This window comes from Aegilops tauschii, chromosome 6 (assembly GCF_002575655.3).
Source record: "Aegilops tauschii subsp. strangulata cultivar AL8/78 chromosome 6, Aet v6.0, whole genome shotgun sequence".
Classification (NCBI taxonomy): domain Eukaryota; kingdom Viridiplantae; phylum Streptophyta; class Magnoliopsida; order Poales; family Poaceae; genus Aegilops; species Aegilops tauschii.
The window spans coordinates 4867329-4890094 of record NC_053040.3 but is presented as its reverse complement, the minus strand read 5'-3'; the positions used below and the strand labels follow the sequence as shown (position 1 = coordinate 4890094).

Here is a 22766-nt window from a genome sequence, read left to right as displayed (position 1 = left end):
AGAAGGCTCGGTGTGGACACTGCCTGAAACGAACCGAACCGGAGAGATGCCGCCGGAGTGGAGAGGGGCGCCGCCCCTTTCTCAGTCCTTGGCTCAGTCGACTGTGTGGATTTTCTGGCCGGTTTGTCCTAACAAACTTGTGCGTGCAAACTGACTGCCTGACACGGAAACAATCATCAGGGCCAAACAAACAGGCTGTGCTAGCTGTGAGGGAGAGGAAAACGATTCCCTGTCTATCCTCTCAATTAATCTACAAGCTTTGGTCTCATCGACATAATTTTTCCTTGAGATCTAGCGCTCACCTCTTTTGACTCGGTCACTACCATTCGAATGCATGCTGACTGGGTTAATATATGAACTCTGGTTTCATCTACAATTTTGGTTTAATCTGGCTAGCAGCCATGTCCTTGGTAATATCGTACTACACGGCCGGCTAGCCTCCTTTGACTCGGTCATCACCATTCTAATACATGTTGATTGGATTAATACGATTGGACCTAGCTAGCTGAGCTGTGCATAATATTCCTAGTAGCCAGACATTGGGGACCTTAACTCTTCTCTATCCAGCCTCAGTAACAACGTCCTCGCAAGTAGTCTATATATGAAGACGAACCACGGTGGCAATTTAGTTATAGCTAGCAAGCTAAAGTGTTAGCTTCTCATACATGAAGAAAAGAAATTAAGGGAGAAACAAAGAGGATTTAAGAAGCTGTATAGCAGAGAGAGATAAGAGGCCGGGAGTGGCCAAGAGGGTGAGAGTTGAGCATGGAGTTCGCAACGGGGGCGATGGGGGCCGTCCTCCCTAAGCTAGGGGAGCTACTCCAGGAGGAGTACAACCTACAGACTAGTGTGAAGCAGGGTATCATGGAACTCATGTCTGAGCTCGAGCACATGCAAGCTGCCCTTGAAAAGGTTTCCAATGTGCCACTAGACCAGCTTGACGGACAGGTCCACATTTGGGCTTGTGAGGTCAGAGAAATGTCCTACGCCATAGAGGACACCCTTGACTCCTCTATGGTGTGCATCAAGGGTTTTCAGCCATGCATGCCCCACACCTTCATGGGCTTCATCAACAAGACCAAGAATGAGATCATCATGCTCAAGGCTCGCCGTGAAATGGCTAACGACATCAAGCATATCAAGAGCCAAGTTAGCAAGGTGAAAGAACGCTATGATAGGTACAAAATCGATGATGTTGTTGCAAATCCCACGACTGCGATAGACCCTCGTCTCTCGGCTCTGTACAACAAGGTCTCTGACCTTGTTGGTATTGATAAGGCAATGAACGAGCTAGCAAAGCTATCTGAGTGTCTTGACGTGTCTGAAAAAGGGTTGAAGGCAATCTCGGTTGTTGGATTCGGAGGATGGGGTAAGACAACTCTTGCTAAAGCTTTTTATGACAAACATAAGAAGAGATTCGACTGTTGGGGTTTTGTTCCAGTGGGTCAAAATCCTGACCAAAGGAAAGTTCTTCGGGATATTCTCCATGAACTTGACAAGAACAAGTATAAAAACATTACCTCGTCACAAATGGATGTAAGGCAGCTTATTGATGAACTAAAAAGATTCCTCATTAACAAAAGGTACGCACATCCCCCCCCCCCCCCACACCCCCACCACCCGCCCAACTTATCAATGTCATCCTTACGTATGCCCACTTGTACTTTGTACCAAGTATTTTGCTACTCGGTCACATTTAATGCTTACATGAGCTGCTTGTCATTACATGTTCTCCCATTTTGCTTCTAATACATACTCCCTCTGTCCGAAAAAGCTTGTCCCAAGCTTGTTCCTCAAATGGATGTATCTAGCACTAACTTGGGGTGCTAGATACATCCATTTTAGAGACAAGCTTTTTCGGACGGAGGGAGTACATGGGAAAGTAGTTGCTGCACCCCACCACACTACACCCCCGCAAGAAAACATAGAAAAATATTTCAAAAAGTTCTGAAACTTTCTGGGAAAGATTATGAATAGATGTTACGGGAGCTTGCAAAGTTTGGTGGTCAAATAACATTTAAGGAGATCTGTAAAAAAAACAAAATTACTCAAAATTACTCAAAAATGTATGTGCGTTGTTTGAGCAAATTTTGTAAAAACATGTACAGAGCTCCTCGAATGTTATTTGACCATCAAGCTTTTTCAAGCGCCTATATCATTTGTTAATAATCATTCCCACAACGTTTCAGATTTTTTTGAAATGTTTTGCTATGTTTTCTTGCGGAGGTGTAGTGTGGTGGGATGTATAAAAACTACTCTCATACATACATATATGTAGAATTCTAGACTACTAGCCATGTGAAAAAGATGACAAGAGATTCACTATAGTAATAGATGGCTTTATTACTCAGTACATGAACAGAACACTCAATACCTTTCAACCCTGCAACTGAGAAATAATATGAATTCGATGAAAATATTTGACAACCACCTCAAATTAATGCATGTATGGATCTGGATGGACGGAGAGGATCCTTGTTTGAATTGATACTACTCTAGATAATTTACCTTTTTAAAGCTTTCCTTTTTTTGCAAATAGGTACTTGATAGTTATTGATGACATATGGGATATGTCAACATGGGAAATTGTCAAGTGTGCATTGGAGGAGAGTAATCCTGAACTGGGGGAGAGTAAGGTTGAAAGTAGAATAATTGTAACTACTCGTATTTGTGAAGTTGCTGAAAAAGTAGGTGGTGTTTACAACATAAAACTACTTTCAGATGATATGTCCAAACAATTATTCTGCAGAAGACTGTGGGGTGCTAAAGGCACGATTCATGATGATGAGACTTCTGAAGTGTCCACCAAAATTTTAAGGAAGTGTGGTGGTGTCCCACTATCTATAATTACAATAGCTAGCTTGCTTGTTGATAAACGCCGGGAGGACTGGCCAAAGGTATATGATGCTATTGGATTTGGGCATGAGGACAACGAAGCTATTACAAACACAAGAAAGATATTGTCTTTTAGCTATTATGATCTTCCTCCTTACCTAAAGAATTGCTTATTGCACCTAAGCATCTTTCCAGAAGATCACTTGATTAAGAAAAGGGAGTTGATATGGATCTGTATTGCAGAAGGTTTTATCCAGTGTAAACAAGGGTTAAGATTATTTGACATTGGTGAGAGCTATTTTAACCAGCTTGCAAATAGAAGTATGATCCGGCTGACGGAGGGCAATAGCAGCACTAACTATGATGGTTGTCGTGTTCATGATATGGTGCTGGATTTAATACGCAACTTGTCTAGTAAGTTAAACTTTGTTACAATTTGTGATAATGACAAGGACCTCCACACATATTTACCTAGTAAAAGCAGCACTGTTCATAGATTAGCCATCCACCGATGGTGTGCAGGGCGCAACCCTGTTAGCATGGAAATGGGACATGTGAGGTCATTTAGTGCAACCTTGTCTAGTGATAGTAGATTGCTCCAACTGTTGAAATTTACAGTGTTACGAGTATTGGTCCTGGATAACTGTGATTTTTCTGCGGGGGCTTGTCGCCTTGAGCATCTTGGCAGGTTGGTTCAGCTGAGGTACCTAGGGCTGGTTGAGACACCGGTTGTGGAGCTTCCAGTGAAGATAGGACATGATCTCAAGTTTCTGCAAACCTTAGACATAAGGGGGAGTGACATAGAGGAATTGCCAGCCTCTGTCGCTGAGATGAGCAAACTGATGTGCCTGCGTGCCTACAGGATCACAACTATAATGGCTAAGATAGGGAAGTTGACATCTCTGGAAGATCTTGAGCTCTGCGTGGACGAGTGCCCAAACTTTGTCACGCAGCTGAGAAAGCTGACAGAGATGAGGAATCTAAATATTCGTATCCCTGAGTTAGACGAGAGCATGAGTAAGGCTTTGGTTGAGTCGCTATGCAATCTGCGCAGAATCCAAATTCTGAATGTCATGACTGAGGAATATAATGATGATGGTGCCTGGGAAGCCTGGGCACCGCCACTAGAGCTCCGTGAGGTGTTACTGATTGGCATATGTTTACCAAGGCGTCCATCGTGGATGGATTCCACGTGTTGTCCGCATCTATCCTACCTGAACTTATATGTCAAAGTGGTGCGAGAACAGGATCTGCGTATCCTCGGGAGGCTACCAGTGCTCCGCTGCCTCTACATGTCGATAGATAACACTCCCTTAGCATATGCTGTTGGTAGCGATGAGTTCCAAAACTTGAGAAATCTCGACGCGACTATAGAGATCATATTTGGTAGAGAGGGGGGAGCGCTCCCAATGCTTGAAGATTTGAAATGCTGTATCAGCGTAGGAAATCAGGACGTCAGCGGCTTAGTACCGGGGAACATGCCTTTGCTCCAACATGTCTATTATGAACTTCACGGGAAGGGGTTCACTAGGGAAGAGGTGGAGCTGACTGAGGTAGCGCTGCGGCACGCGGCCACGAAAGTCCACCCCAACCGTCCTGGATTGGCTATAGATAGATGCTACTGCGAGGTACGTTTGTACATTTATGGGTTAAATCAACTCAAGCATCTATTTTATGCCATTCCCATGAAATCCTAGCCTCACACAGATCTTGCATATATCCAGTTCAGAAGTACGCTTCACATATATACCTCACCTGCTGTATTCACATATACTACCATCTGGTGCCACATATCGATGTACTATATGTATATTCCTCTAATTGGGTGCATGCTTCCCTTTCTTTCTTTCTTGCAGTATGATTCCGACCAAGATGATGATTCCGACCAAGATGATGATTCCGACGAAGATGGTAATTCCGACGAGGAGGTTTTGTCTACTAGCCATGAGGTATAAGGCTGCATACTAGCTCGCACTGTATTGAGCATAATAACCAAAATAGCTGCTGGTTACACGAAAGTCCTCTGCTCATAAGCACATATGCAGTGGGGTTTTTTTTTTTCAGAACCAAAATAATTCTGGACCTCACTGAAATATGCAAGATTTCAGAAATTTCACATCAGAAATTATTTCAGATTTTTAATTTCGCTTAATTTTAACATAATTTTAAAAAATGCACGGAACATAATTTCAATTTATTTTGAAATCAGTTTGAATCTGTATTGAAATTTTGGGGTTAAAAATATTTTGGACCCCACTGAAATATGAGAAATTTCAGAAATTTCATTGAAATTTTTAACCCCTATTTGAATAACAAATTCAATAAAAAATTGTAAAAAGTAAAAAAACATTGAGGCAAATATTGTTGAATATTTCAATTGTATGCAAAGTTTCATCATGGAATGACATTCACGGAAGCCTTGACAAAAAAACAAAATCAGTGCTCGAAAATGCTTTTGGAAATAGCCTTTTTGGAACATTGAATTTCTTTTGCCACGACATCCAAGAAATTCATTCCATGTTGAAACTTTGTGAGCTGTCAAAACATTCAACAATGCTTAAACTTGAGAAACATCCCCACACATGTGCACACATCCCTAATCAAGTTTGATTTCATAAACAATGACCCCATGAGCCGAGCCGAGTACCTGGAACGAGTCCTTTTTTGTTGTGTGGCTCTGGCTCTGTCCGGACCGAGCCGGCTCGTGACGTGTGTGTAGGCGTGCAGGTGCATGGACGTGAGTGGGAGTGTACCGCTGTTTTCACTGCATTGGATATGGTCACAACCATACCGGTTTCTCCTAGTTATATGAGGTCATGATGATGATCAAGGAAGTGCAAGCAATTCAGCCCTTGGTAAAAGGAACCACTTGTATCAATGTGTCGTCGGCAAGACGGGTTCCGCTTGTCAGTTTGATAACACCAGCATGTGAGCCTCTCAAGCGAGGGCCACATGTTGGGCCACTTTTAGGGCATTGATGTAGACCGACATGCCAGTTTGTTTTATGGGAAGTAATATATGAAAAAAAATTGGGAACTTTGGTGCCAACCAGTATGCTCTACTGCTGCTCGTTGTTCATTGATTGAACCTGGCATCAATAGCTTTTGGTGTTGTCCGTCTATTTCATTACATGCTGTGTATTATGAGTAGTACATCATTTTTGCCCTAAGGCTTGCATCTCGGTCCATCTGTGAGTTGTTGCAAACCTTTTTGACATTGTTAATTAAGTTTTATGAAAGTAATTTCAAGTGTGCATGGGACTAACTATTTGTATGTGTAACTCTCTATCTCTGTATATGTAGATGGATCAAAGTGAATGGTCAAGGAAGCGCTCATTCTTTGAAGAGGGTTCTACTTCTAGGACTGCTCCGAGTTCAGATGATAAGGTAATTATCAACTATTTTTGAGTCACTTTAGATAATTTAGTGCGTGCCTTTGTTAGATTGGTTGTAATATGATTTTGCTCCTTGCAGAAACAGAAAATTGTGCAAGAATCAAGGGGTGATGATGATCCACCATCATCACCCTATCATGATTTAAATTCAGCCAAGGTAGTGAGAGTATCCAGTGCTATTGCCGCTCAGCTCGGAATCAAATTTGGTGTTCGCCAGACTATGGTTATTGAAGCCATTGTTAAACCAAACCAACAAGCAACTTGTTTTATTGTTGGTTGCATAATACATGATAAGCTCAAGCACTACAACTGGCGCGTTGTGCAGTCCCAACATAATGAAAGAAGTGGATATGTTTATGTGAAGATGCGATATGATGATTTGAAGAAATTTCATGGAAAGTCATATGGGTGGGCCGGAGAACAAGCCACTTTTTGTATGGTTAAAACCATCCTGCCGATTTGTCCGGATCCTGTGGATGAGCATCAGGTGGTGAAGATTGCATGAGTATTGTCACGATTAGTATGTAGTTCATGTCGTCTAGATTTATGTGAGCGGTTTTCTAGGCATTGTTTATTTTAAGGTTTACTATAATCATTTTTGAAACTTATGTAATGAATCTATCGTATGGATAACTGCTAGTGTAGCCACAGTGCTCTCCAAAGAGTATTACATGTAATGATTCATGTGCAAGGATATAGAAGCAAAGAGTTTTAGTATGAAATTTTTTTATGGTTTTACTACATTATGTGGCCAGACTTTAATCATTCTTTTTCAGCATTACATTATAGCACATGAAAATTTGAAAATATTTCAATATCCTACACAAGCAAACGCAGAACCTACATCCATCTTCAATATATAGCATCCACATACACTACATTTTCAATCCATGGGAGTCATTGACCCATTTATCACGAACGGTCACCAAAGTGTCGGGTAACAAACCCCCACCGAGAATGTATCTTGTGCAACGGCCCGACTTGTGCACCAGATGATCCGAGCAATTGTGCGCCACTGGATGGAAAATCGATGGGTGGGATGTTATCATCAGGTGGCCGAAGGTACATTTTACATAATGGACCTTGCAAATTAATTTAACTGCGAAATAGTCCCTCCAAACCCATCATCTCCTTGTCCTCTGTTCCCTTTCTGTACCTCTAGCAGGCGATCTGTCAGCTAGGGTTAGGAATCTGCTCCATCAGCATTCTCTCTCCATCTGTTGTAACACCGCACCTAGTTCTAGCACGGGTGGCCTTCCTATCCTCTAAAACGACCTCACCTAGTAGCCACCGTCATCGCCGCCTGGAAGAATGTAAATGTAGCGCCGCCGTGCTGCTGGTCCAGTCAACGTCGACACAGCCGTTGCCAAGGAGCCGCCCATCCTCTGCAGCTTAATGGATCCAGGGTATTATCTCCTATTCAATTATCCATGTATTTTGTAAGAGATGTGTTCGTTGTTCCCATCCCTATCTGTAAAGAGTATCCATATGTCTTGAAGTTGTAAAGCAGAATTTGTGCATGAATGTCATGGCTATGTGCAAAATTGTCACTAGGAAGTTAGCATACATGCATGGAGTAGATTATATTTGATGTGATTTTCTTCTTGTTCACTTTGGTCCAACTGAAATTTTTGAAACCATTTCTAGTTCTATCTTCACTAGTAGAAAACAGGGCTTTCGTTCGGGCCTGGCTAGCCCATTAGTCCCGGTTCCGCACGAACCGGGACCCATGGGGTGCATTAGTCCCGGTTCGTGAGCCCAGGGGGCCGGCCGGGCCACGTGGGCCACTGGTCCCGGTTCGTCTGGACCTTTTGGTCCCGCTTCAAGGCACGAACCGGGATCAATGCGCCTCGCCCCTGGCCCATGACCATTAGTCCCGGTTTGTACCACAAACCGGGACTAAAGGGTTGGTCCTCGTTGCGGCCAGAGTTTAGTCCCACCTCGCCAACCGAAGGGCGCTCACACCGGTTTATAAGCCCGTCCCTCTCTGCCTTGTTGAGCTCCTCTCAAAATGAAAATAGATGCCCTTATACAGGGGATTTGACCTAAATTCAGAGTGAGTTTCTCTGAAATTCATAGAAATTTATTATGAATTTAGGTTGAATTTTCTCTATAAGTGCATCTATGCTCATTTTTTTATGTTGGGGTTCGCGATCTTTACAGACTTTTTGTGTGTTGAATATGCACCATTCAAAATCAGTCTCTGCTTTGAATGGTGCATTTTGAACACACAAAAAGTCAGGAGTTGAAATAAGTTTTAAAAAATAAAATCCCTTTGTAACAGACGAGTTTCCGTATGAAATCCTGATACTTTGAAAGAGATTGTCCGTTTTGTACACGAAGTGCATCCAGTTTTTGCCGTAACCCTCTCAACTTTCTTGCACATGCTATGTGGATGAAATGATGATACCATGCAAACTTTCAACCTTTTCAGAGTTCATTTGAAATGCTTTTCAATTTTAGGGTCTTATAGCTCAAAATAATTAGTAAATGCATGAAAAATAACAAATGAAGTCAGAAAGGATTGAAAAATGATGATGTGGCTTTGAATGGTGCATTTTGAACACACAAAAAGTCAGGAGTTCAAATAAGTTTTAAAAAATGAAAACCCTTTGTAATAGACGAGTTTCCGTATGAAATCCTGATACTTTGAAAGAGATTGTCCGTTTTGTACACGAAGTGCATCCAGTTTTTGCCGTAACCCTCTGAACTTTCATGCACATGCTATGTGGAAGAAATGATGATACCATGCCAACTTTCAACCTTTTCAGAGTTCATTTGAAATGCTTTTCAATTTTATGGTCTTATAGCTCAAAATAATTAGTAAACGCATGAAAAAAAACAAATGTAGTCAGAAAGGATTGAAAAATGATGATGTGGCTTTGAACGGTGCATTTTGAACACACAAAAAGTCAGGAGTTCAAATAAGTTTTAATAAATGAAATCCCTTTGTAACAGACGAGTTTCCGTATGAAATCCTGATACTTTGAAAGAGATTGTCCGTTTTGTACACGAAGTGCATCCAGTTTTTGCCGTAACCCTCTCAACTTCTTGCACATGCTATGTGGATGAAATGATGATACCATGCCAACTTTCAACCTTTTCAGAGTTCATTTGAAATGCTTTTCAATTTTCGGGTCTTATAGCTCAAAATAATTAGTAAATGCATGAAAAATAACAAATGAAGTCAGAAAGGATTGAAAAATGATGATGTGGCTTTGAATGGTGCATTTTGAACACACAAAAAGTCAGGAGTTCAAATAAGTTTTAAAAAATGAAATCCCTTTGTAACAGACAAGTTTCCGTATGAAATCCTGATACTTTGAAAGGGATTGTCCGTTTTGTACACGAAGTGCATCCAGTTTTTGCGGTAACCCTCTCAACTTTCTTGCACATGCTATGTGGATGAAATGATGATACCATGCCAACTTTCAACCTTTTCAGAGTTCATTTGAAATGCTTTTCAATTTTAGGGTCTTATAGCTCAAAATAATTAGTAAATGCATGAAAAATAACAAATGAAGTCAGAAAGGATTGAAAAATGATGATGTTGCTTTGAATGGTGCATTTTGAACACACAAAAAGTCAGCAGTTCAAATAAGTTTTAAAAAATAAAATCCCTTTGTAACAGACGAGTTTCCGTATGAAATCCTGATACTTTGAAAGAGATTGTCCGTTTTGTAGACGTAGTGCATCCAGTTTTTGCCGTAACCCTCTCAACTTTCTTGCACATGCTATGTGGATGAAATGATGATACCATGCCAACTTTCAACCTTTTCAGAGTTCATTTGAAATGCTTTTCAATTTTAGGGTCTTATAGCTCAAAATAATTAGTAAATGCATGAAAAATAACAAATGAAGTCAGAAAGGATTGAAAAATGATGATGTGGCTTTGAATGGTGCATTTTGAACACACAAAAAGTCAGGAGTTCAAATAAGTTTTAAAAAATGAAAACCCTTTGTAATAGACGAGTTTCCGTATGAAATCCTGATACTTTGAAAGAGATTGTCCGTTTTGTACACGAAGTGCATCCAGTTTTTGCCGTAACCCTCTCAACTTTCATGCACATGCTATGTGGAAGAAATGATGATACCATGCCAACTTTCAACCTTTTCAGAGTTCATTTGAAATGCTTTTCAATTTTAGGGTCTTATAGCTCAAAATAATTAGTAAACGCATGAAAAATAACAAATGTAGTCAGAAAGGATTGAAAAATGATGATGTGGCTTTGAACGGTGCATTTTGAACACACAAAAAGTCAGGAGTTCAAATAAGTTTTAATAAATGAAATCCCTTTGTAACAGACGAGTTTCCGTATGAAATCCTGATACTTTGAAAGAGATTGTCCGTTTTGTACACGAAGTGCATCCAGTTTTTGCCGTAACCCTCTCAACTTCTTGCACATGCTATGTGGATGAAATGATGATACCATGCCAACTTTCAACCTTTTCAGAGTTCATTTGAAATGCTTTTCAATTTTCGGGTCTTATAGCTCAAAATAATTAGTAAATGCATGAAAACTAACAAATGAAGTCAGAAAGGATTGAAAAATGATGATGTGGCTTTGAATGGTGCATTTTGAACACACAAAAAGTCAGGAGTTCAAATAAGTTTAAAAAAATGAAATCCCTTTGTAACAGACAAGTTTCCGTATGAAATCCTGATACTTTGAAAGGGATTGTCCGTTTTGTACACGAAGTGCATCCAGTTTTTGCGGTAACCCTCTCAACTTTCTTGCACATGCTATGTGGATGAAATGATGATACCATGCCAACTTTCAACCTTTTCAGAGTTCATTTGAAATGCTTTTCAATTTTAGGGTCTTATAGCTCAAAATAATTAGTAAATGCATGAAAAATAACAAATGAAGTCAGAAAGGATTGAAAAATGATGATGTTGCTTTGAATGGTGCATTTTGAACACACAAAAAGTCAGCAGTTCAAATAAGTTTTAAAAAATAAAATCCCTTTGTAACAGACGAGTTTCCGTATGAAATCCTGATACTTTGAAAGAGATTGTCCGTTTTGTAGACGTAGTGCATCCAGTTTTTGCCGTAACCCTCTCAACTTTCTTGCACATGCTATGTGGATGAAATGATGATACCATGCCAACTTTCAACCTTTTCAGAGTTCATTTGAAATGCTTTTCAATTTTAGGGTCTTATAGCTCAAAATAATTAGTAAATGCATGAAAAATAACAAATGAAGTCAGAAAGGATTGAAAAATGATGATGTTGCTTTGAATGGTGCATTTTGAACACATAAAAAGTCAGCTGTTCAAATAAGTTTTAAAAAATAAAATCCCTTTGTAACAGACGAGTTTCCGTATGAAATCCTAATACTTTGAAAGAGATAGTCCGTTTTGTACACGAAGTGCATCCAGTTTTTGCGGTAACCCTCTCAACTTTCTTGCACATGCTATGTGGATGAAATGATGATATGATGCCAACTTTCAACCTTTTCAGAGTTCATTTGAAATGCTTTTCAATTTTAGGGTCTTATAGCTCAAAATAATTAGTAAATGCATGAAAAATAACAAATGAAGTCAGAAAGGATTGAAAAATGATGATGTGGCTTTGAATGGTGCATTTTGAACACACGAAAAGTCAGGAGTTCAAATAAGTTTTAAAAAATGAAATCCCTTTGTAATAGACGAGTTTCCGTATGAAATCCTGATACTTTGAAAGAGATTGTCCGTTTTGTACACGAAGTGCATCCAGTTTTTGCCGTAAACCTCTCAACTTTCTTGCACATGCTATGTGGATGAAATGATGATACCATGCCAACTTTCAACCTTTTCAGAGTTCATTTGAAATGCTTTTCAATTTTATGGTCTTATAGCTCAAAATAATTAGTAAATGCATGAAAAATAACAAATTAGTCCGAAAGGATTGAAAAATGATGATGTGGCTTTGAACGGTGCATTTTGAACACACAAAAAGTCAGCAGTTCAAATAAGTTTTAAAAAATAAAATCCCTTTGTAACAGACGAGTTTCCGTATGAAATCCTGATACTTTGAAAGAGATTGTCTGTTTTGTACACGAAGTGCATCCAGTTTTTGCGGTAACCCTCTCAACTTTCTTGCACATGCTATGTGGATGAAATGATGATACGATGCCAACTTTCAACCTTTTCAGAGTTCATTTGAAATGCTTTTCAATTTTCGGGTCTTATAGCTCAAAATAATTAGTAAATGCATGAAAAATAACAAATGAAGTCAGAAAGGATTGAAAAATGATGATGTGCCTTTGAATGGTGCATTTTGAACACACAAAAAGTCAGGAGTTCAAATAAGTTTTAAAAAATGAAATCCCTTTGTAACAGACGAGTTTCCGTATGAAATCCTGATACTTTGAAAGAGATTGTCCGTTTTGTACACGAAGTGCATCCCGTTTTTGCCGTAACCCTCTCAACTTCTTGCACATGCTATGTGGATGAAATGATGATACCATGCCAACTTTCAACCTTTTCAGAGTTCATTTGAAATGCTTTTCAATTTTCGGGTCTTATAGCTCAAAATAATTAGTAAATGCATGAAAAATAACAAATGAAGTCAGAAAGGATTGAAAAATGATGATGTGCCTTTGAATGGTGCATTTTGAACACACAAAAATTCAGGAGTTCAAATAAGTTTTAAAAAATGAAATCCCTTTGTAACAGACGAGTTTCCGTATGGAATCCTGATACTCTGAAAGAGATTGTACGTTTTGTACACGAAGTGCATCCAGTTTTTGCGGTAACCCTCTCAACTTTCTTGCACATGCTATGTGGATGAAATGGTGATACCATGCCAACTTTCAACCTTTTCAGAGTTCATTTGAAATGCTTTTCAATTTCAGGGTCTTATAGCTCAAAATAATTAGTAAATGCATGAAAAATAACAAATGAAGTCAGAAAGGATTGAAAAATGATGATGTTGCTTTGAATGGTGCATTTTGAACACAAAAAAAGTCAGGAGTTCAAATAAGTTTAAAAAAATGAAATCCCTTTGTAACAGACGAGTTTCCGTATGAAATCCTGATACTTTGAAAGAGATTGTCCGTTTTGTACACGAAGTGCATCCAGTTTTTGCGGTAACCCTCTCAACTTTCTTGCACATGCTATGTGGATGAAATGATGATACCATGCAAACTTTCAACCTTTTCAGAGTTCATTTGAAATGCTTTTCAATTTTCGGGTCTTATAGCTCAAAATAATTAGTAAATGCATGAAAAATAAAAAATGAAGTCAGAAAGGATTGAAAAATGATGATGTTGCTTTGAATGGTGCATTTTGAACACACAAAAAGTCAGCAGTTCAAATAAGTTTTCAAAAATGAAATCCCTTTGTAACAGACGAGTTTTCGTATGAAATCCTGATACTTTGAAAGAGATTGTTTGTTTTGTACACGAAGTGCATCCAGTTTTTGCGGTAACCCTCTCAACTTTCTTGCACATGCTATGTGGATGAAATGATGATACGATGCCAACTTTCAACCTTTTCAGAGTTCATTTGAAATGCTTTTAAATTTTAGGGTCTTATAGCTCAAAATAATTTGTAAATGCATGAAAAATAACAAATGTAGTCAGAAAGGATTGAAAAATGATGATGTGGCTTTGAACGGTGCATTTTGAACACACAAAAAGTCAGGAGTTCAAATAAGTTTTAAAAAATGAAATCCCTTTGTAACAGACGAGTTTCCGTATGAAATCCTGATACTTTGAAAGAGATTGTCCGTTTTGTACACGAAGTGCATCCAGTTTTTGCCGTAACCCTCTCAACTTTCTTGCACATGCTATGTGGATGAAATGATGATACCATGCCAACGTTCAACCTTTTCAGAGTTCATTTGAAATGCTTTTCAATTTTACGGTCTTATAGCTCAAAATAATTAGTAAATGCATGAAAAATAACAAATGTAGTCAGAAAGGATTGAAAAATGATGATGTGGCTTTGAATGGTGCATTTTGAACACACAAAACGTCAGGAGTTCAAATAAGTTTTAAAAAATGAAATCCCTTTGTAACAGACGAGTTTCTGTATGAAATCCTGATACTTTGAAAGAGATTGTCCGTTTTGTACACGAAGTGCATCCAGTTTTTGCCGTAACCCTCTCAACTTTCTTGCACATGCTATGTGGATGAAATGATGATACCATGCCAACTTTCAACCTTTTCAGAGTTCATTTGAAATGCTTTTCAATTTTCGGGTCTTATAGCTCAAAATAATTAGTAAATGCATGAAAAATAACAAATGAAGTCAGAAAGGATTGAAAAATGATGATGTGGCTTTGAACGGTGCATTTTGAACACACATAAAGTCAGGAGTTCAAATAAGTTTTAAAAAATGAAATCCTTTTGTAACAGACGAGTTTCCGTATGAAATCCTGATACTTTGAAAGAGATTGTCCGTTTTGTACACGAAGTGCATCCAGTTTTTGCGGTAACCCTCTCAACTTTCTTGCACATGCTATGTGGATGAAATGATGATACCATGCCAACTTTCAACCTTTTCAGAGTTCATTTGAAATGCTTTTCAATTTTAGGGTCTTATAGCTCAAAATAATTAGTAAATGCATGAAAAATAACAAACGAAGTCAGAAAGGATTGAAAATGTTGCTTTGATTGGTGCATTTTGAACACACAAAAAGTCAGCTGTTCAAATAAGTTTTAAAAAATGAAATCCCTTTGTAACAGACGAGTTTCCGTATGAAATCCTAATACTTTGAAAGAGATTGTCCGTTTTGTACACGAAGTGCATCCAGTTTTTGCCGTAACCCTCTCAACTTTCTTGCACATGCTATGTGGATGAAATGATGATACCATGCCAACGTTCAACCTTTTCAGAGTTCATTTGAAATGCTTTTCAATTTTACGGTCTTATAGCTCAAAATAATTAGTAAATGCATGAAAAATAACAAATGTACTCAGAAAGGATTGAAAAATGATAATGTGGCTTTGAATGGTGCATTTTGAACACACAAAAAGTCAGGAGTTCAAATAAGTTTTAAAAAATGAAATCCCTTTGTAACAGACGAGTTTCCGTATGAAATCCTGATACTTTAAAAGAGATTGTCCGTTTTGTACACGAAGTGCATCCAGTTTTTGCCGTAACCCTCTCAACTTCTTGCACATGCTATGTGGATGAAATGATGATACCATGCCAACTTTCAACCTTTTCAGAGTTCATTTCAAATGCTTTTCAATTTTCGGGTCTTATAGCTCAAAATAATTAGTAAATGCATGAAAAATAACAAATGAAGTCAGAAAGGATTGAAAAATGATGATGTGCCTTTGAATGGTGCATTTTGAACACACAAAAAGTCAGGAGTTCAAATAAGTTTTAAAAAATGAAATCCCTTTGTAACAGACGAGTTTCCGTATGAAATCCTGATAATTTGAAAGAGATTGTCCGTTTTGTACACGAAGTGCATCCAGTTTTTGCCGTAACCCTCTCAACTTTCTTGCACATGCTATGTGGATGAAATGATGATACCATGCCAACGTTCAACCTTTTCAGAGTTCATTTGAAATGCTTTTCAATTTTACGGTCTTATAGCTCAAAATAATTAGTAAATGCATGAAAAATAACAAATGTAGTCAGAAAGGATTGAAAAATGATGATGTGGCTTTGAATGGTGCATTTTGAACACACAAAACGTCAGGAGTTCAAATAAGTTTTAAAAAATGAAATCCCTTTGTAACAGACGAGTTTCTGTATGAAATCCTGATACTTTGAAAGAGATTGTCCGTTTTGTACACGAAGTGCATCCAGTTTTTGCCGTAACCCTCTCAACTTTCTTGCACATGCTATGTGGATGAAATGATGATACCATGCCAACTTTCAACCTTTTCAGAGTTCATTTGAAATGCTTTTCAATTTTCGGGTCTTATAGCTCAAAATAATTAGTAAATGCATGAAAAATAACAAATGAAGTCAGAAAGGATTGAAAAATGATGATGTGGCTTTGAACGGTGCATTTTGAACACACATAAAGTCAGGAGTTCAAATAAGTTTTAAAAAATGAAATCCTTTTGTAACAGACGAGTTTCCGTATGAAATCCTGATACTTTGAAAGAGATTGTCCGTTTTGTACACGAAGTGCATCCAGTTTTTGCGGTAACCCTCTCAACTTTCTTGCACATGCTATGTGGATGAAATGATGATACCATGCCAACTTTCAACCTTTTCAGAGTTCATTTGAAATGCTTTTCAATTTTAGGGTCTTATAGCTCAAAATAATTAGTAAATGCATGAAAAATAACAAACGAAGTCAGAAAGGATTGAAAATGTTGCTTTGATTGGTGCATTTTGAACACACAAAAAGTCAGCTGTTCAAATAAGTTTTAAAAAATGAAATCCCTTTGTAACAGACGAGTTTCCGTATGAAATCCTAATACTTTGAAAGAGATTGTCCGTTTTGTACACGAAGTGCATCCAGTTTTTGCCGTAACCCTCTCAACTTTCTTGCACATGCTATGTGGATGAAATGATGATACCATGCCAACGTTCAACCTTTTCAGAGTTCATTTGAAATGCTTTTCAATTTTACGGTCTTATAGCTCAAAATAATTAGTAAATGCATGAAAAATAACAAATGTACTCAGAAAGGATTGAAAAATGATAATGTGGCTTTGAATGGTGCATTTTGAACACACAAAAAGTCAGGAGTTCAAATAAGTTTTAAAAAATGAAATCCCTTTGTAACAGACGAGTTTCCGTATGAAATCCTGATACTTTAAAAGAGATTGTCCGTTTTGTACACGAAGTGCATCCAGTTTTTGCCGTAACCCTCTCAACTTCTTGCACATGCTATGTGGATGAAATGATGATACCATGCCAACTTTCAACCTTTTCAGAGTTCATTTCAAATGCTTTTCAATTTTCGGGTCTTATAGCTCAAAATAATTAGTAAATGCATGAAAAATAACAAATGAAGTCAGAAAGGATTGAAAAATGATGATGTGCCTTTGAATGGTGCATTTTGAACACACAAAAAGTCAGGAGTTCAAATAAGTTTTAAAAAATGAAATCCCTTTGTAACAGACGAGTTTCCGTATGAAATCCTGATACTTTGAAAGAGATTGTCCGTTTTGTACACGAAGTGCATCCAGTTTTTGCGGTAACCCTCTCAACTTTCTTGCACATGCTATGTGGATGAAATGGTGATACCATGCCAACTTTCAACCTTTTCAGAGTTCATTTGAAATGCTTTTCAATTTTAGGGTCTTATAGCTCAAAATAATTAGTAAATGCATGAAAAATAACAAATGAAGTCAGAAAGGATTGAAAAATGATGATGTTGGTTTGAATGGTGCATTTTGAACACACAAAAAGTCAGCAGTTCAAATAAGTTTTAAAAAATGAAATCCCTTTGTAACAGACGAGTTTCCGTATGAAATCCTGATACTTTGAAAGAGATTGTCCGTTTTGTACACGAAGTGCATCCAGTTTTTGCGGTAACCCTCTCAACTTTCTTGCACATGCTATGTGGATGAAATGATGATACGATGCCAACTTTCAACCTTTTCAGAGTTCATTTGAAATGCTTTTCAATTTTAGGGTCTTATAGCTCAAAATAATTAGTAAATGCATGAAAAATAACAAATGAAGTCAGAAAGGATTGAAAAATGATGATGTGGCTTTGAATGGTGCATTTTGAACACACGAAAAGTCAGGAGTTCAAATAAGTTTTAAAAAATGAAATCCCTTTGTAACAGACGAGTTTCCGTATGAAATCCTGATACTTTGAAAGAGATTGTCCATTTTGTACACGAAGTGCATCCAGTTTTTGCGGTAACCCTCTCAACTTTCTTGCACATGCTATGTCGATGAAATGATGATACGATGCCAACTTTCAACCTTTTCCGAGTTCATTTGAAATGCTTTTCAATTTTACGGTCTTATAGCTCAAAATAATTAGTAAATGCATGAAAAATAACAAATGTAGTACTGAAAGGATTGAAAAATGATGATGTGGCTTTGAACGGTGCATTTTGAACACACAAAAAGTCAGGAGTTCAAATAAGTTTTAAAAAATGAAATCCCTTTGTAACAGACGAGTTTCCGTATGAAATCCTGATACTTTGAAAGAGATTGTCCGTTTTGTACACGAAGTGCATCCAGTTTTTGCCGTAACGCTCTCAACTTTCTTGCACATGCTATGTGGATGAAATGATGATACGATGCCAACTTTCAACCTTTTCAGAGTTCATTTGAAATGCTTTTAAATTTTAGGGTCTTATAGCTCAAAATAATTTGTAAATTCATGAAATATAACAAATGAAGTCAGAAAGGATTGAAAAATGATGATGTGGCTTTGAATGGTGCATTTTGAACACACGAAAAGTCAGGAGTTCAAATAAGTTGAAAAAAATGAAATCCCTTTCTAACAGACGAGTTTCCGTATGAAATCCTGATACTTTGAAAGAGATTGTCCGTTTTGTACACGAAGTGCATCCAGTTTTTGCCGTAACCCTCTCAACTTTCTTGCACATGCTATGTGGATGAAATGATGATACCATGCCAACTTTCAACCTTTTCAGAGTTCATTTGAAATGCTTTTCAATTTTACGGTCTTATAGCTCAAAATAATTAGTAAATGCATGAAAAATAACAAATGTAGTCAGAAAGGATTGAAAAATGATGATGTGGCTTTGAACGGTGCATTTTGAACACACAAAAAGTCAGGAGTTCAAATAAGTTTTAAAAAATGAAATCCCTTTGTAACAGACGAGTTTCCGTATGAAATCCTGATACTTTGAAAGAGATTGTCCGTTTTGTACACGAAGTGCATCCAGTTTTTGCGGTAACCCTCTCAACTTTCTTGCACATGCTATGTCGATGAAATGATGATACGATGCCAACTTTCAACCTTTTCCGAGTTCATTTGAAATGCTTTTCAATTTTACGGTCTTATAGCTCAAAATAATTAGTAAATGCATGAAAAATAACAAATGTAGTACTGAAAGGATTGAAAAATGATGATGTGGCTTTGAACGGTGCATTTTGAACACACAAAAAGTCAGGAGTTCAAATAAGTTTTAAAAAATGAAATCCCTTTGTAACAGACGAGTTTCCGTATGAAATCCTGATACTTTGAAAGAGATTGTCCGTTTTGTACACGAAGTGCATCCAGTTTTTGCCGTAACCCTCTCAACGTTCTTGCACATGCTATGTGGATGAAATGATGATACCATGCCAACTTTCAACCTTTTCAGAGTTCATTTGAAATGCTTTTCAATTTTACGGTCTTATAGCTCAAAATAATTTGTAAATGCATGAAAAATAACAAATGAAGTCAGAAAGGATTGAAAAATGATGATGTGGCTTTGAATGGTGCATTTTGAACACACGAAAAGTCAGGAGTTCAAATAAGTTTTAAAAAATGAAATCCCTTTCAAACAGACGAGTTTCCGTATGAAATCCTGATACTTTGAAAGAGATTGTCCGTTTTGTACACGAAGTGCATCCAGTTTTTGCCGTAACCCTCTCAACTTTCTTGCACATGCTATGTGGATGAAATGATGATACCATGCCAACGTTCAACCTTTTCAGAGTTCATGTGAAATGCTTTTCAATTTTACGGTCTTATAGCTCAAAATAATTAGTAAATGCATGAAAAATAACTAATGTAGTCAGAAAGGATTGAAAAATGATGATGTGGCTTTGAATGGTGCATTTTGAACACACAAAAAGTCAGGAGTTCAAATAAGTTTTAAAAAATGAAATCCCTTTGTAACAGACGAGTTTCCGTATGAAATCCTGATACGTTGAAAGAGATTATCCATTTTGTACTTGAAGTGCATCCAGTTTTTGCGGTAACCCTCTCAACTTTCTTGCACATGCTATGTCGATGAAATGATGATACGATGCCAACTTTCAACCTTTTCAGAGTTCATTTGAAATGCTTTTCAATTTTACGGTCTTATAGCTCAAAATAATTAGTAAATGCATGAAAAATAACAAATGTAGTACTGAAAGGATTGAAAAATGATGATGTGGCTTTGAACGGTGCATTTTGAACACACAAAAAGTCAGGAGTTCAAATAAGTTTTAAAAAATGAAATCCCTTTGTCACAGACGAGTTTCCGTATGAAATCCTGATACTTTGAAAGAGATTGTCCGTTTTGTACACGAAGTGCATCCAGTTTTTGCCGTAACGCTCTCAACTTTCTTGCACATGTTATGTGGATGAAATGATGATACGATGCCAACTTTCAACCTTTTCTGAGTTCATTTGAAATGCTTTTAAATTTTAGGGTCTTATAGCTCAAAATAATTTGTAAATGCATGAAAAATAACAAATGAAGTCAGAAAGGATTGAAAAATGATGATGTGGCTTTGAATGGTGCATTTTGAACACACGAAAAGTCAGGAGTTCAAATAAGTTTTAAAAAATGAAATCCCTTTCAAACAGACGAGTTTCCGTATGAAATCCTGATACTTTGAAAGAGATTGTCCGTTTTGTACACGAAGTGCATCCAGTTTTTGCCGTAACCCTCTCAACTTTCTTGCACATGCTATGTGGATGAAATGATGATACCATGCCAACGTTCAACCTTTTCAGAGTTCATGTGAAATGCTTTTCAATTTTACGGTCTTATAGCTCAAAATAATTAGTAAATGCATGAAAAATAACTAATGTAGTCAGAAAGGATTGAAAAATGATGATGTGGCTTTGAATGGTGCATTTTGAACACACAAAAAGTCAGGAGTTCAAATAAGTTTTAAAAAATGAAATCCCTTTGTAACAGACGAGTTTCCGTATGAAATCCTGATACGTTGAAAGAGATTATCCATTTTGTACTTGAAGTGCATCCAGTTTTTGCGGTAACCCTCTCAACTTTCTTGCACATGCTATGTCGATGAAATGATGATACGATGCTAACTTTCAACCTTTTCAGAGTTCATTTGAAATGCTTTTCAATTTTACGGTCTTATAGCTCAAAATAATTAGTAAATGCATGAAAAATAACAAATGTAGTACTGAAAGGATTGAAAAATGATGATGTGGCTTTGAACGGTGCATTTTGAACACACAAAAAGTCAGGAGTTCAAATAAGTTTTAAAAAATGAAATCCCTTTGTAACAGACGAGTTTCCGTATGAAATCCTGATACTTTGAAAGAGATTGTCCGTTTTGTACACGAAGTGCATCCAGTTTTTGCCGTAACGCTCTCAACTTTCTTGCACATGTTATGTGGATGAAATGATGATACGATGCCAACTTTCAACCTTTTCTGAGTTCATTTGAAATGCTTTTAAATTTTAGGGTCTTATAGCTCAAAATAATTTGTAAATTCATGAAAAATAACAAATGAAGTCAGAAAGGATTGAAAAATGATGATGTGGCTTTGAATGGTGCATTTTGAACACACGAAAAGTCAGGAGTTCAAATAAGTTTTAAAAAATGAAATCCCTTTGTAACAGACGAGTTTCCGTATGAAATCCTGATACTTTGAAAGAGATTGTCCATTTTGTACACGAAGTGCATCCAGTTTTTGCGGTAACCCTCTCAACTTTCTTGCACATGCTATGTCGATGAAATGATGATACGATGCCAACTTTCAACCTTTTCCGAGTTCATTTGAAATGCTTTTCAATTTTACGGTCTTATAGCTCAAAATAATTAGTAAATGCATGAAAAATAACAAATGTAGTACTGAAAGGATTGAAAAATGATGATGTGGCTTTGAACGGTGCATTTTGAACACACAAAAAGTCAGGAGTTCAAATAAGTTTTAAAAAATGAAATCCCTTTGTAACAGACGAGTTTCCGTATGAAATCCTGATACTTTGAAAGAGATTGTCCGTTTTGTACACGAAGTGCATCCAGTTTTTGCCGTAACGCTCTCAACTTTCTTGCACATGCTATGTGGATGAAATGATGATACGATGCCAACTTTCAACCTTTTCAGAGTTCATTTGAAATGCTTTTAAATTTTAGGGTCTTATAGCTCAAAATAATTTGTAAATTCATGAAAAATAACAAATGAAGTCAGAAAGGATTGAAAAATGATGATGTGGCTTTGAATGGTGCATTTTGAACACACGAAAAGTCAGGAGTTCAAATAAGTTGAAAAAAATGAAATCCCTTTCTAACAGACGAGTTTCCGTATGAAATCCTGATACTTTGAAAGAGATTGTCCGTTTTGTACACGAAGTGCATCCAGTTTTTGCCGTAACCCTCTCAACTTTCTTGCACATGCTATGTGGATGAAATGATGATACCATGCCAACTTTCAACCTTTTCAGAGTTCATTTGAAATGCTTTTCAATTTTACGGTCTTATAGCTCAAAATAATTAGTAAATGCATGAAAAATAACAAATGTAGTCAGAAAGGATTGAAAAATGATAATGTGGCTTTGAATGGTGCATTTTGAACACACAAAAAGTCAGGAGTTCAAATAAGTTTTAAAAAATGAAATCCCTTTGTAACAAACGAGTTTCCGTATGAAATCCTGATACTTTGAAAGAGATTGTCCGTTTTGTACACGAAGTGCATCCAGTTTTTGCGGTAACCCTCTCAACTTTCTTGCACATGCTATGTCGATG

The 22766-nt window shown here is 37.3% G+C and overlaps 1 protein-coding gene across 1 annotated transcript; it reads left to right on the top strand.

Annotated features, from left to right (window-relative positions):
- The first annotated feature begins 765 nt into the window (after positions 1–765).
- LOC109749792 (disease resistance protein Pik-2-like) lies at positions 766–6855 on the top strand. Its single transcript, XM_073500570.1, has 6 exons — positions 766–1583; positions 2540–3249; positions 3454–4463; positions 4692–4784; positions 6138–6221; positions 6309–6855. Exons 1-6 carry the CDS (start codon positions 766–768, stop codon positions 6732–6734), a joined length of 3141 nt encoding a protein of 1046 aa, XP_073356671.1. The 3' UTR covers positions 6735–6855.
- Positions 6856–22766: the final 15911 nt, after the last annotated feature.

Bases quoted from the DNA above. Each gene is read 5' to 3' on its own strand.
- LOC109749792 (XM_073500570.1), top strand. From the start codon at position 766: ATGGAGTTCGCAACGGGGGCGATGGGGGCCGTCCTCCCTAAGCTAGGG. The intron at 3,250-3,453 runs GTAAGTTAAACT...TGAAATTTACAG, and splicing joins TTTAATACGCAACTTGTCTA to TGTTACGAGTATTGGTCCTG. The intron at 4,464-4,691 runs GTACGTTTGTAC...TCTTTCTTGCAG, and splicing joins TAGATAGATGCTACTGCGAG to TATGATTCCGACCAAGATGA.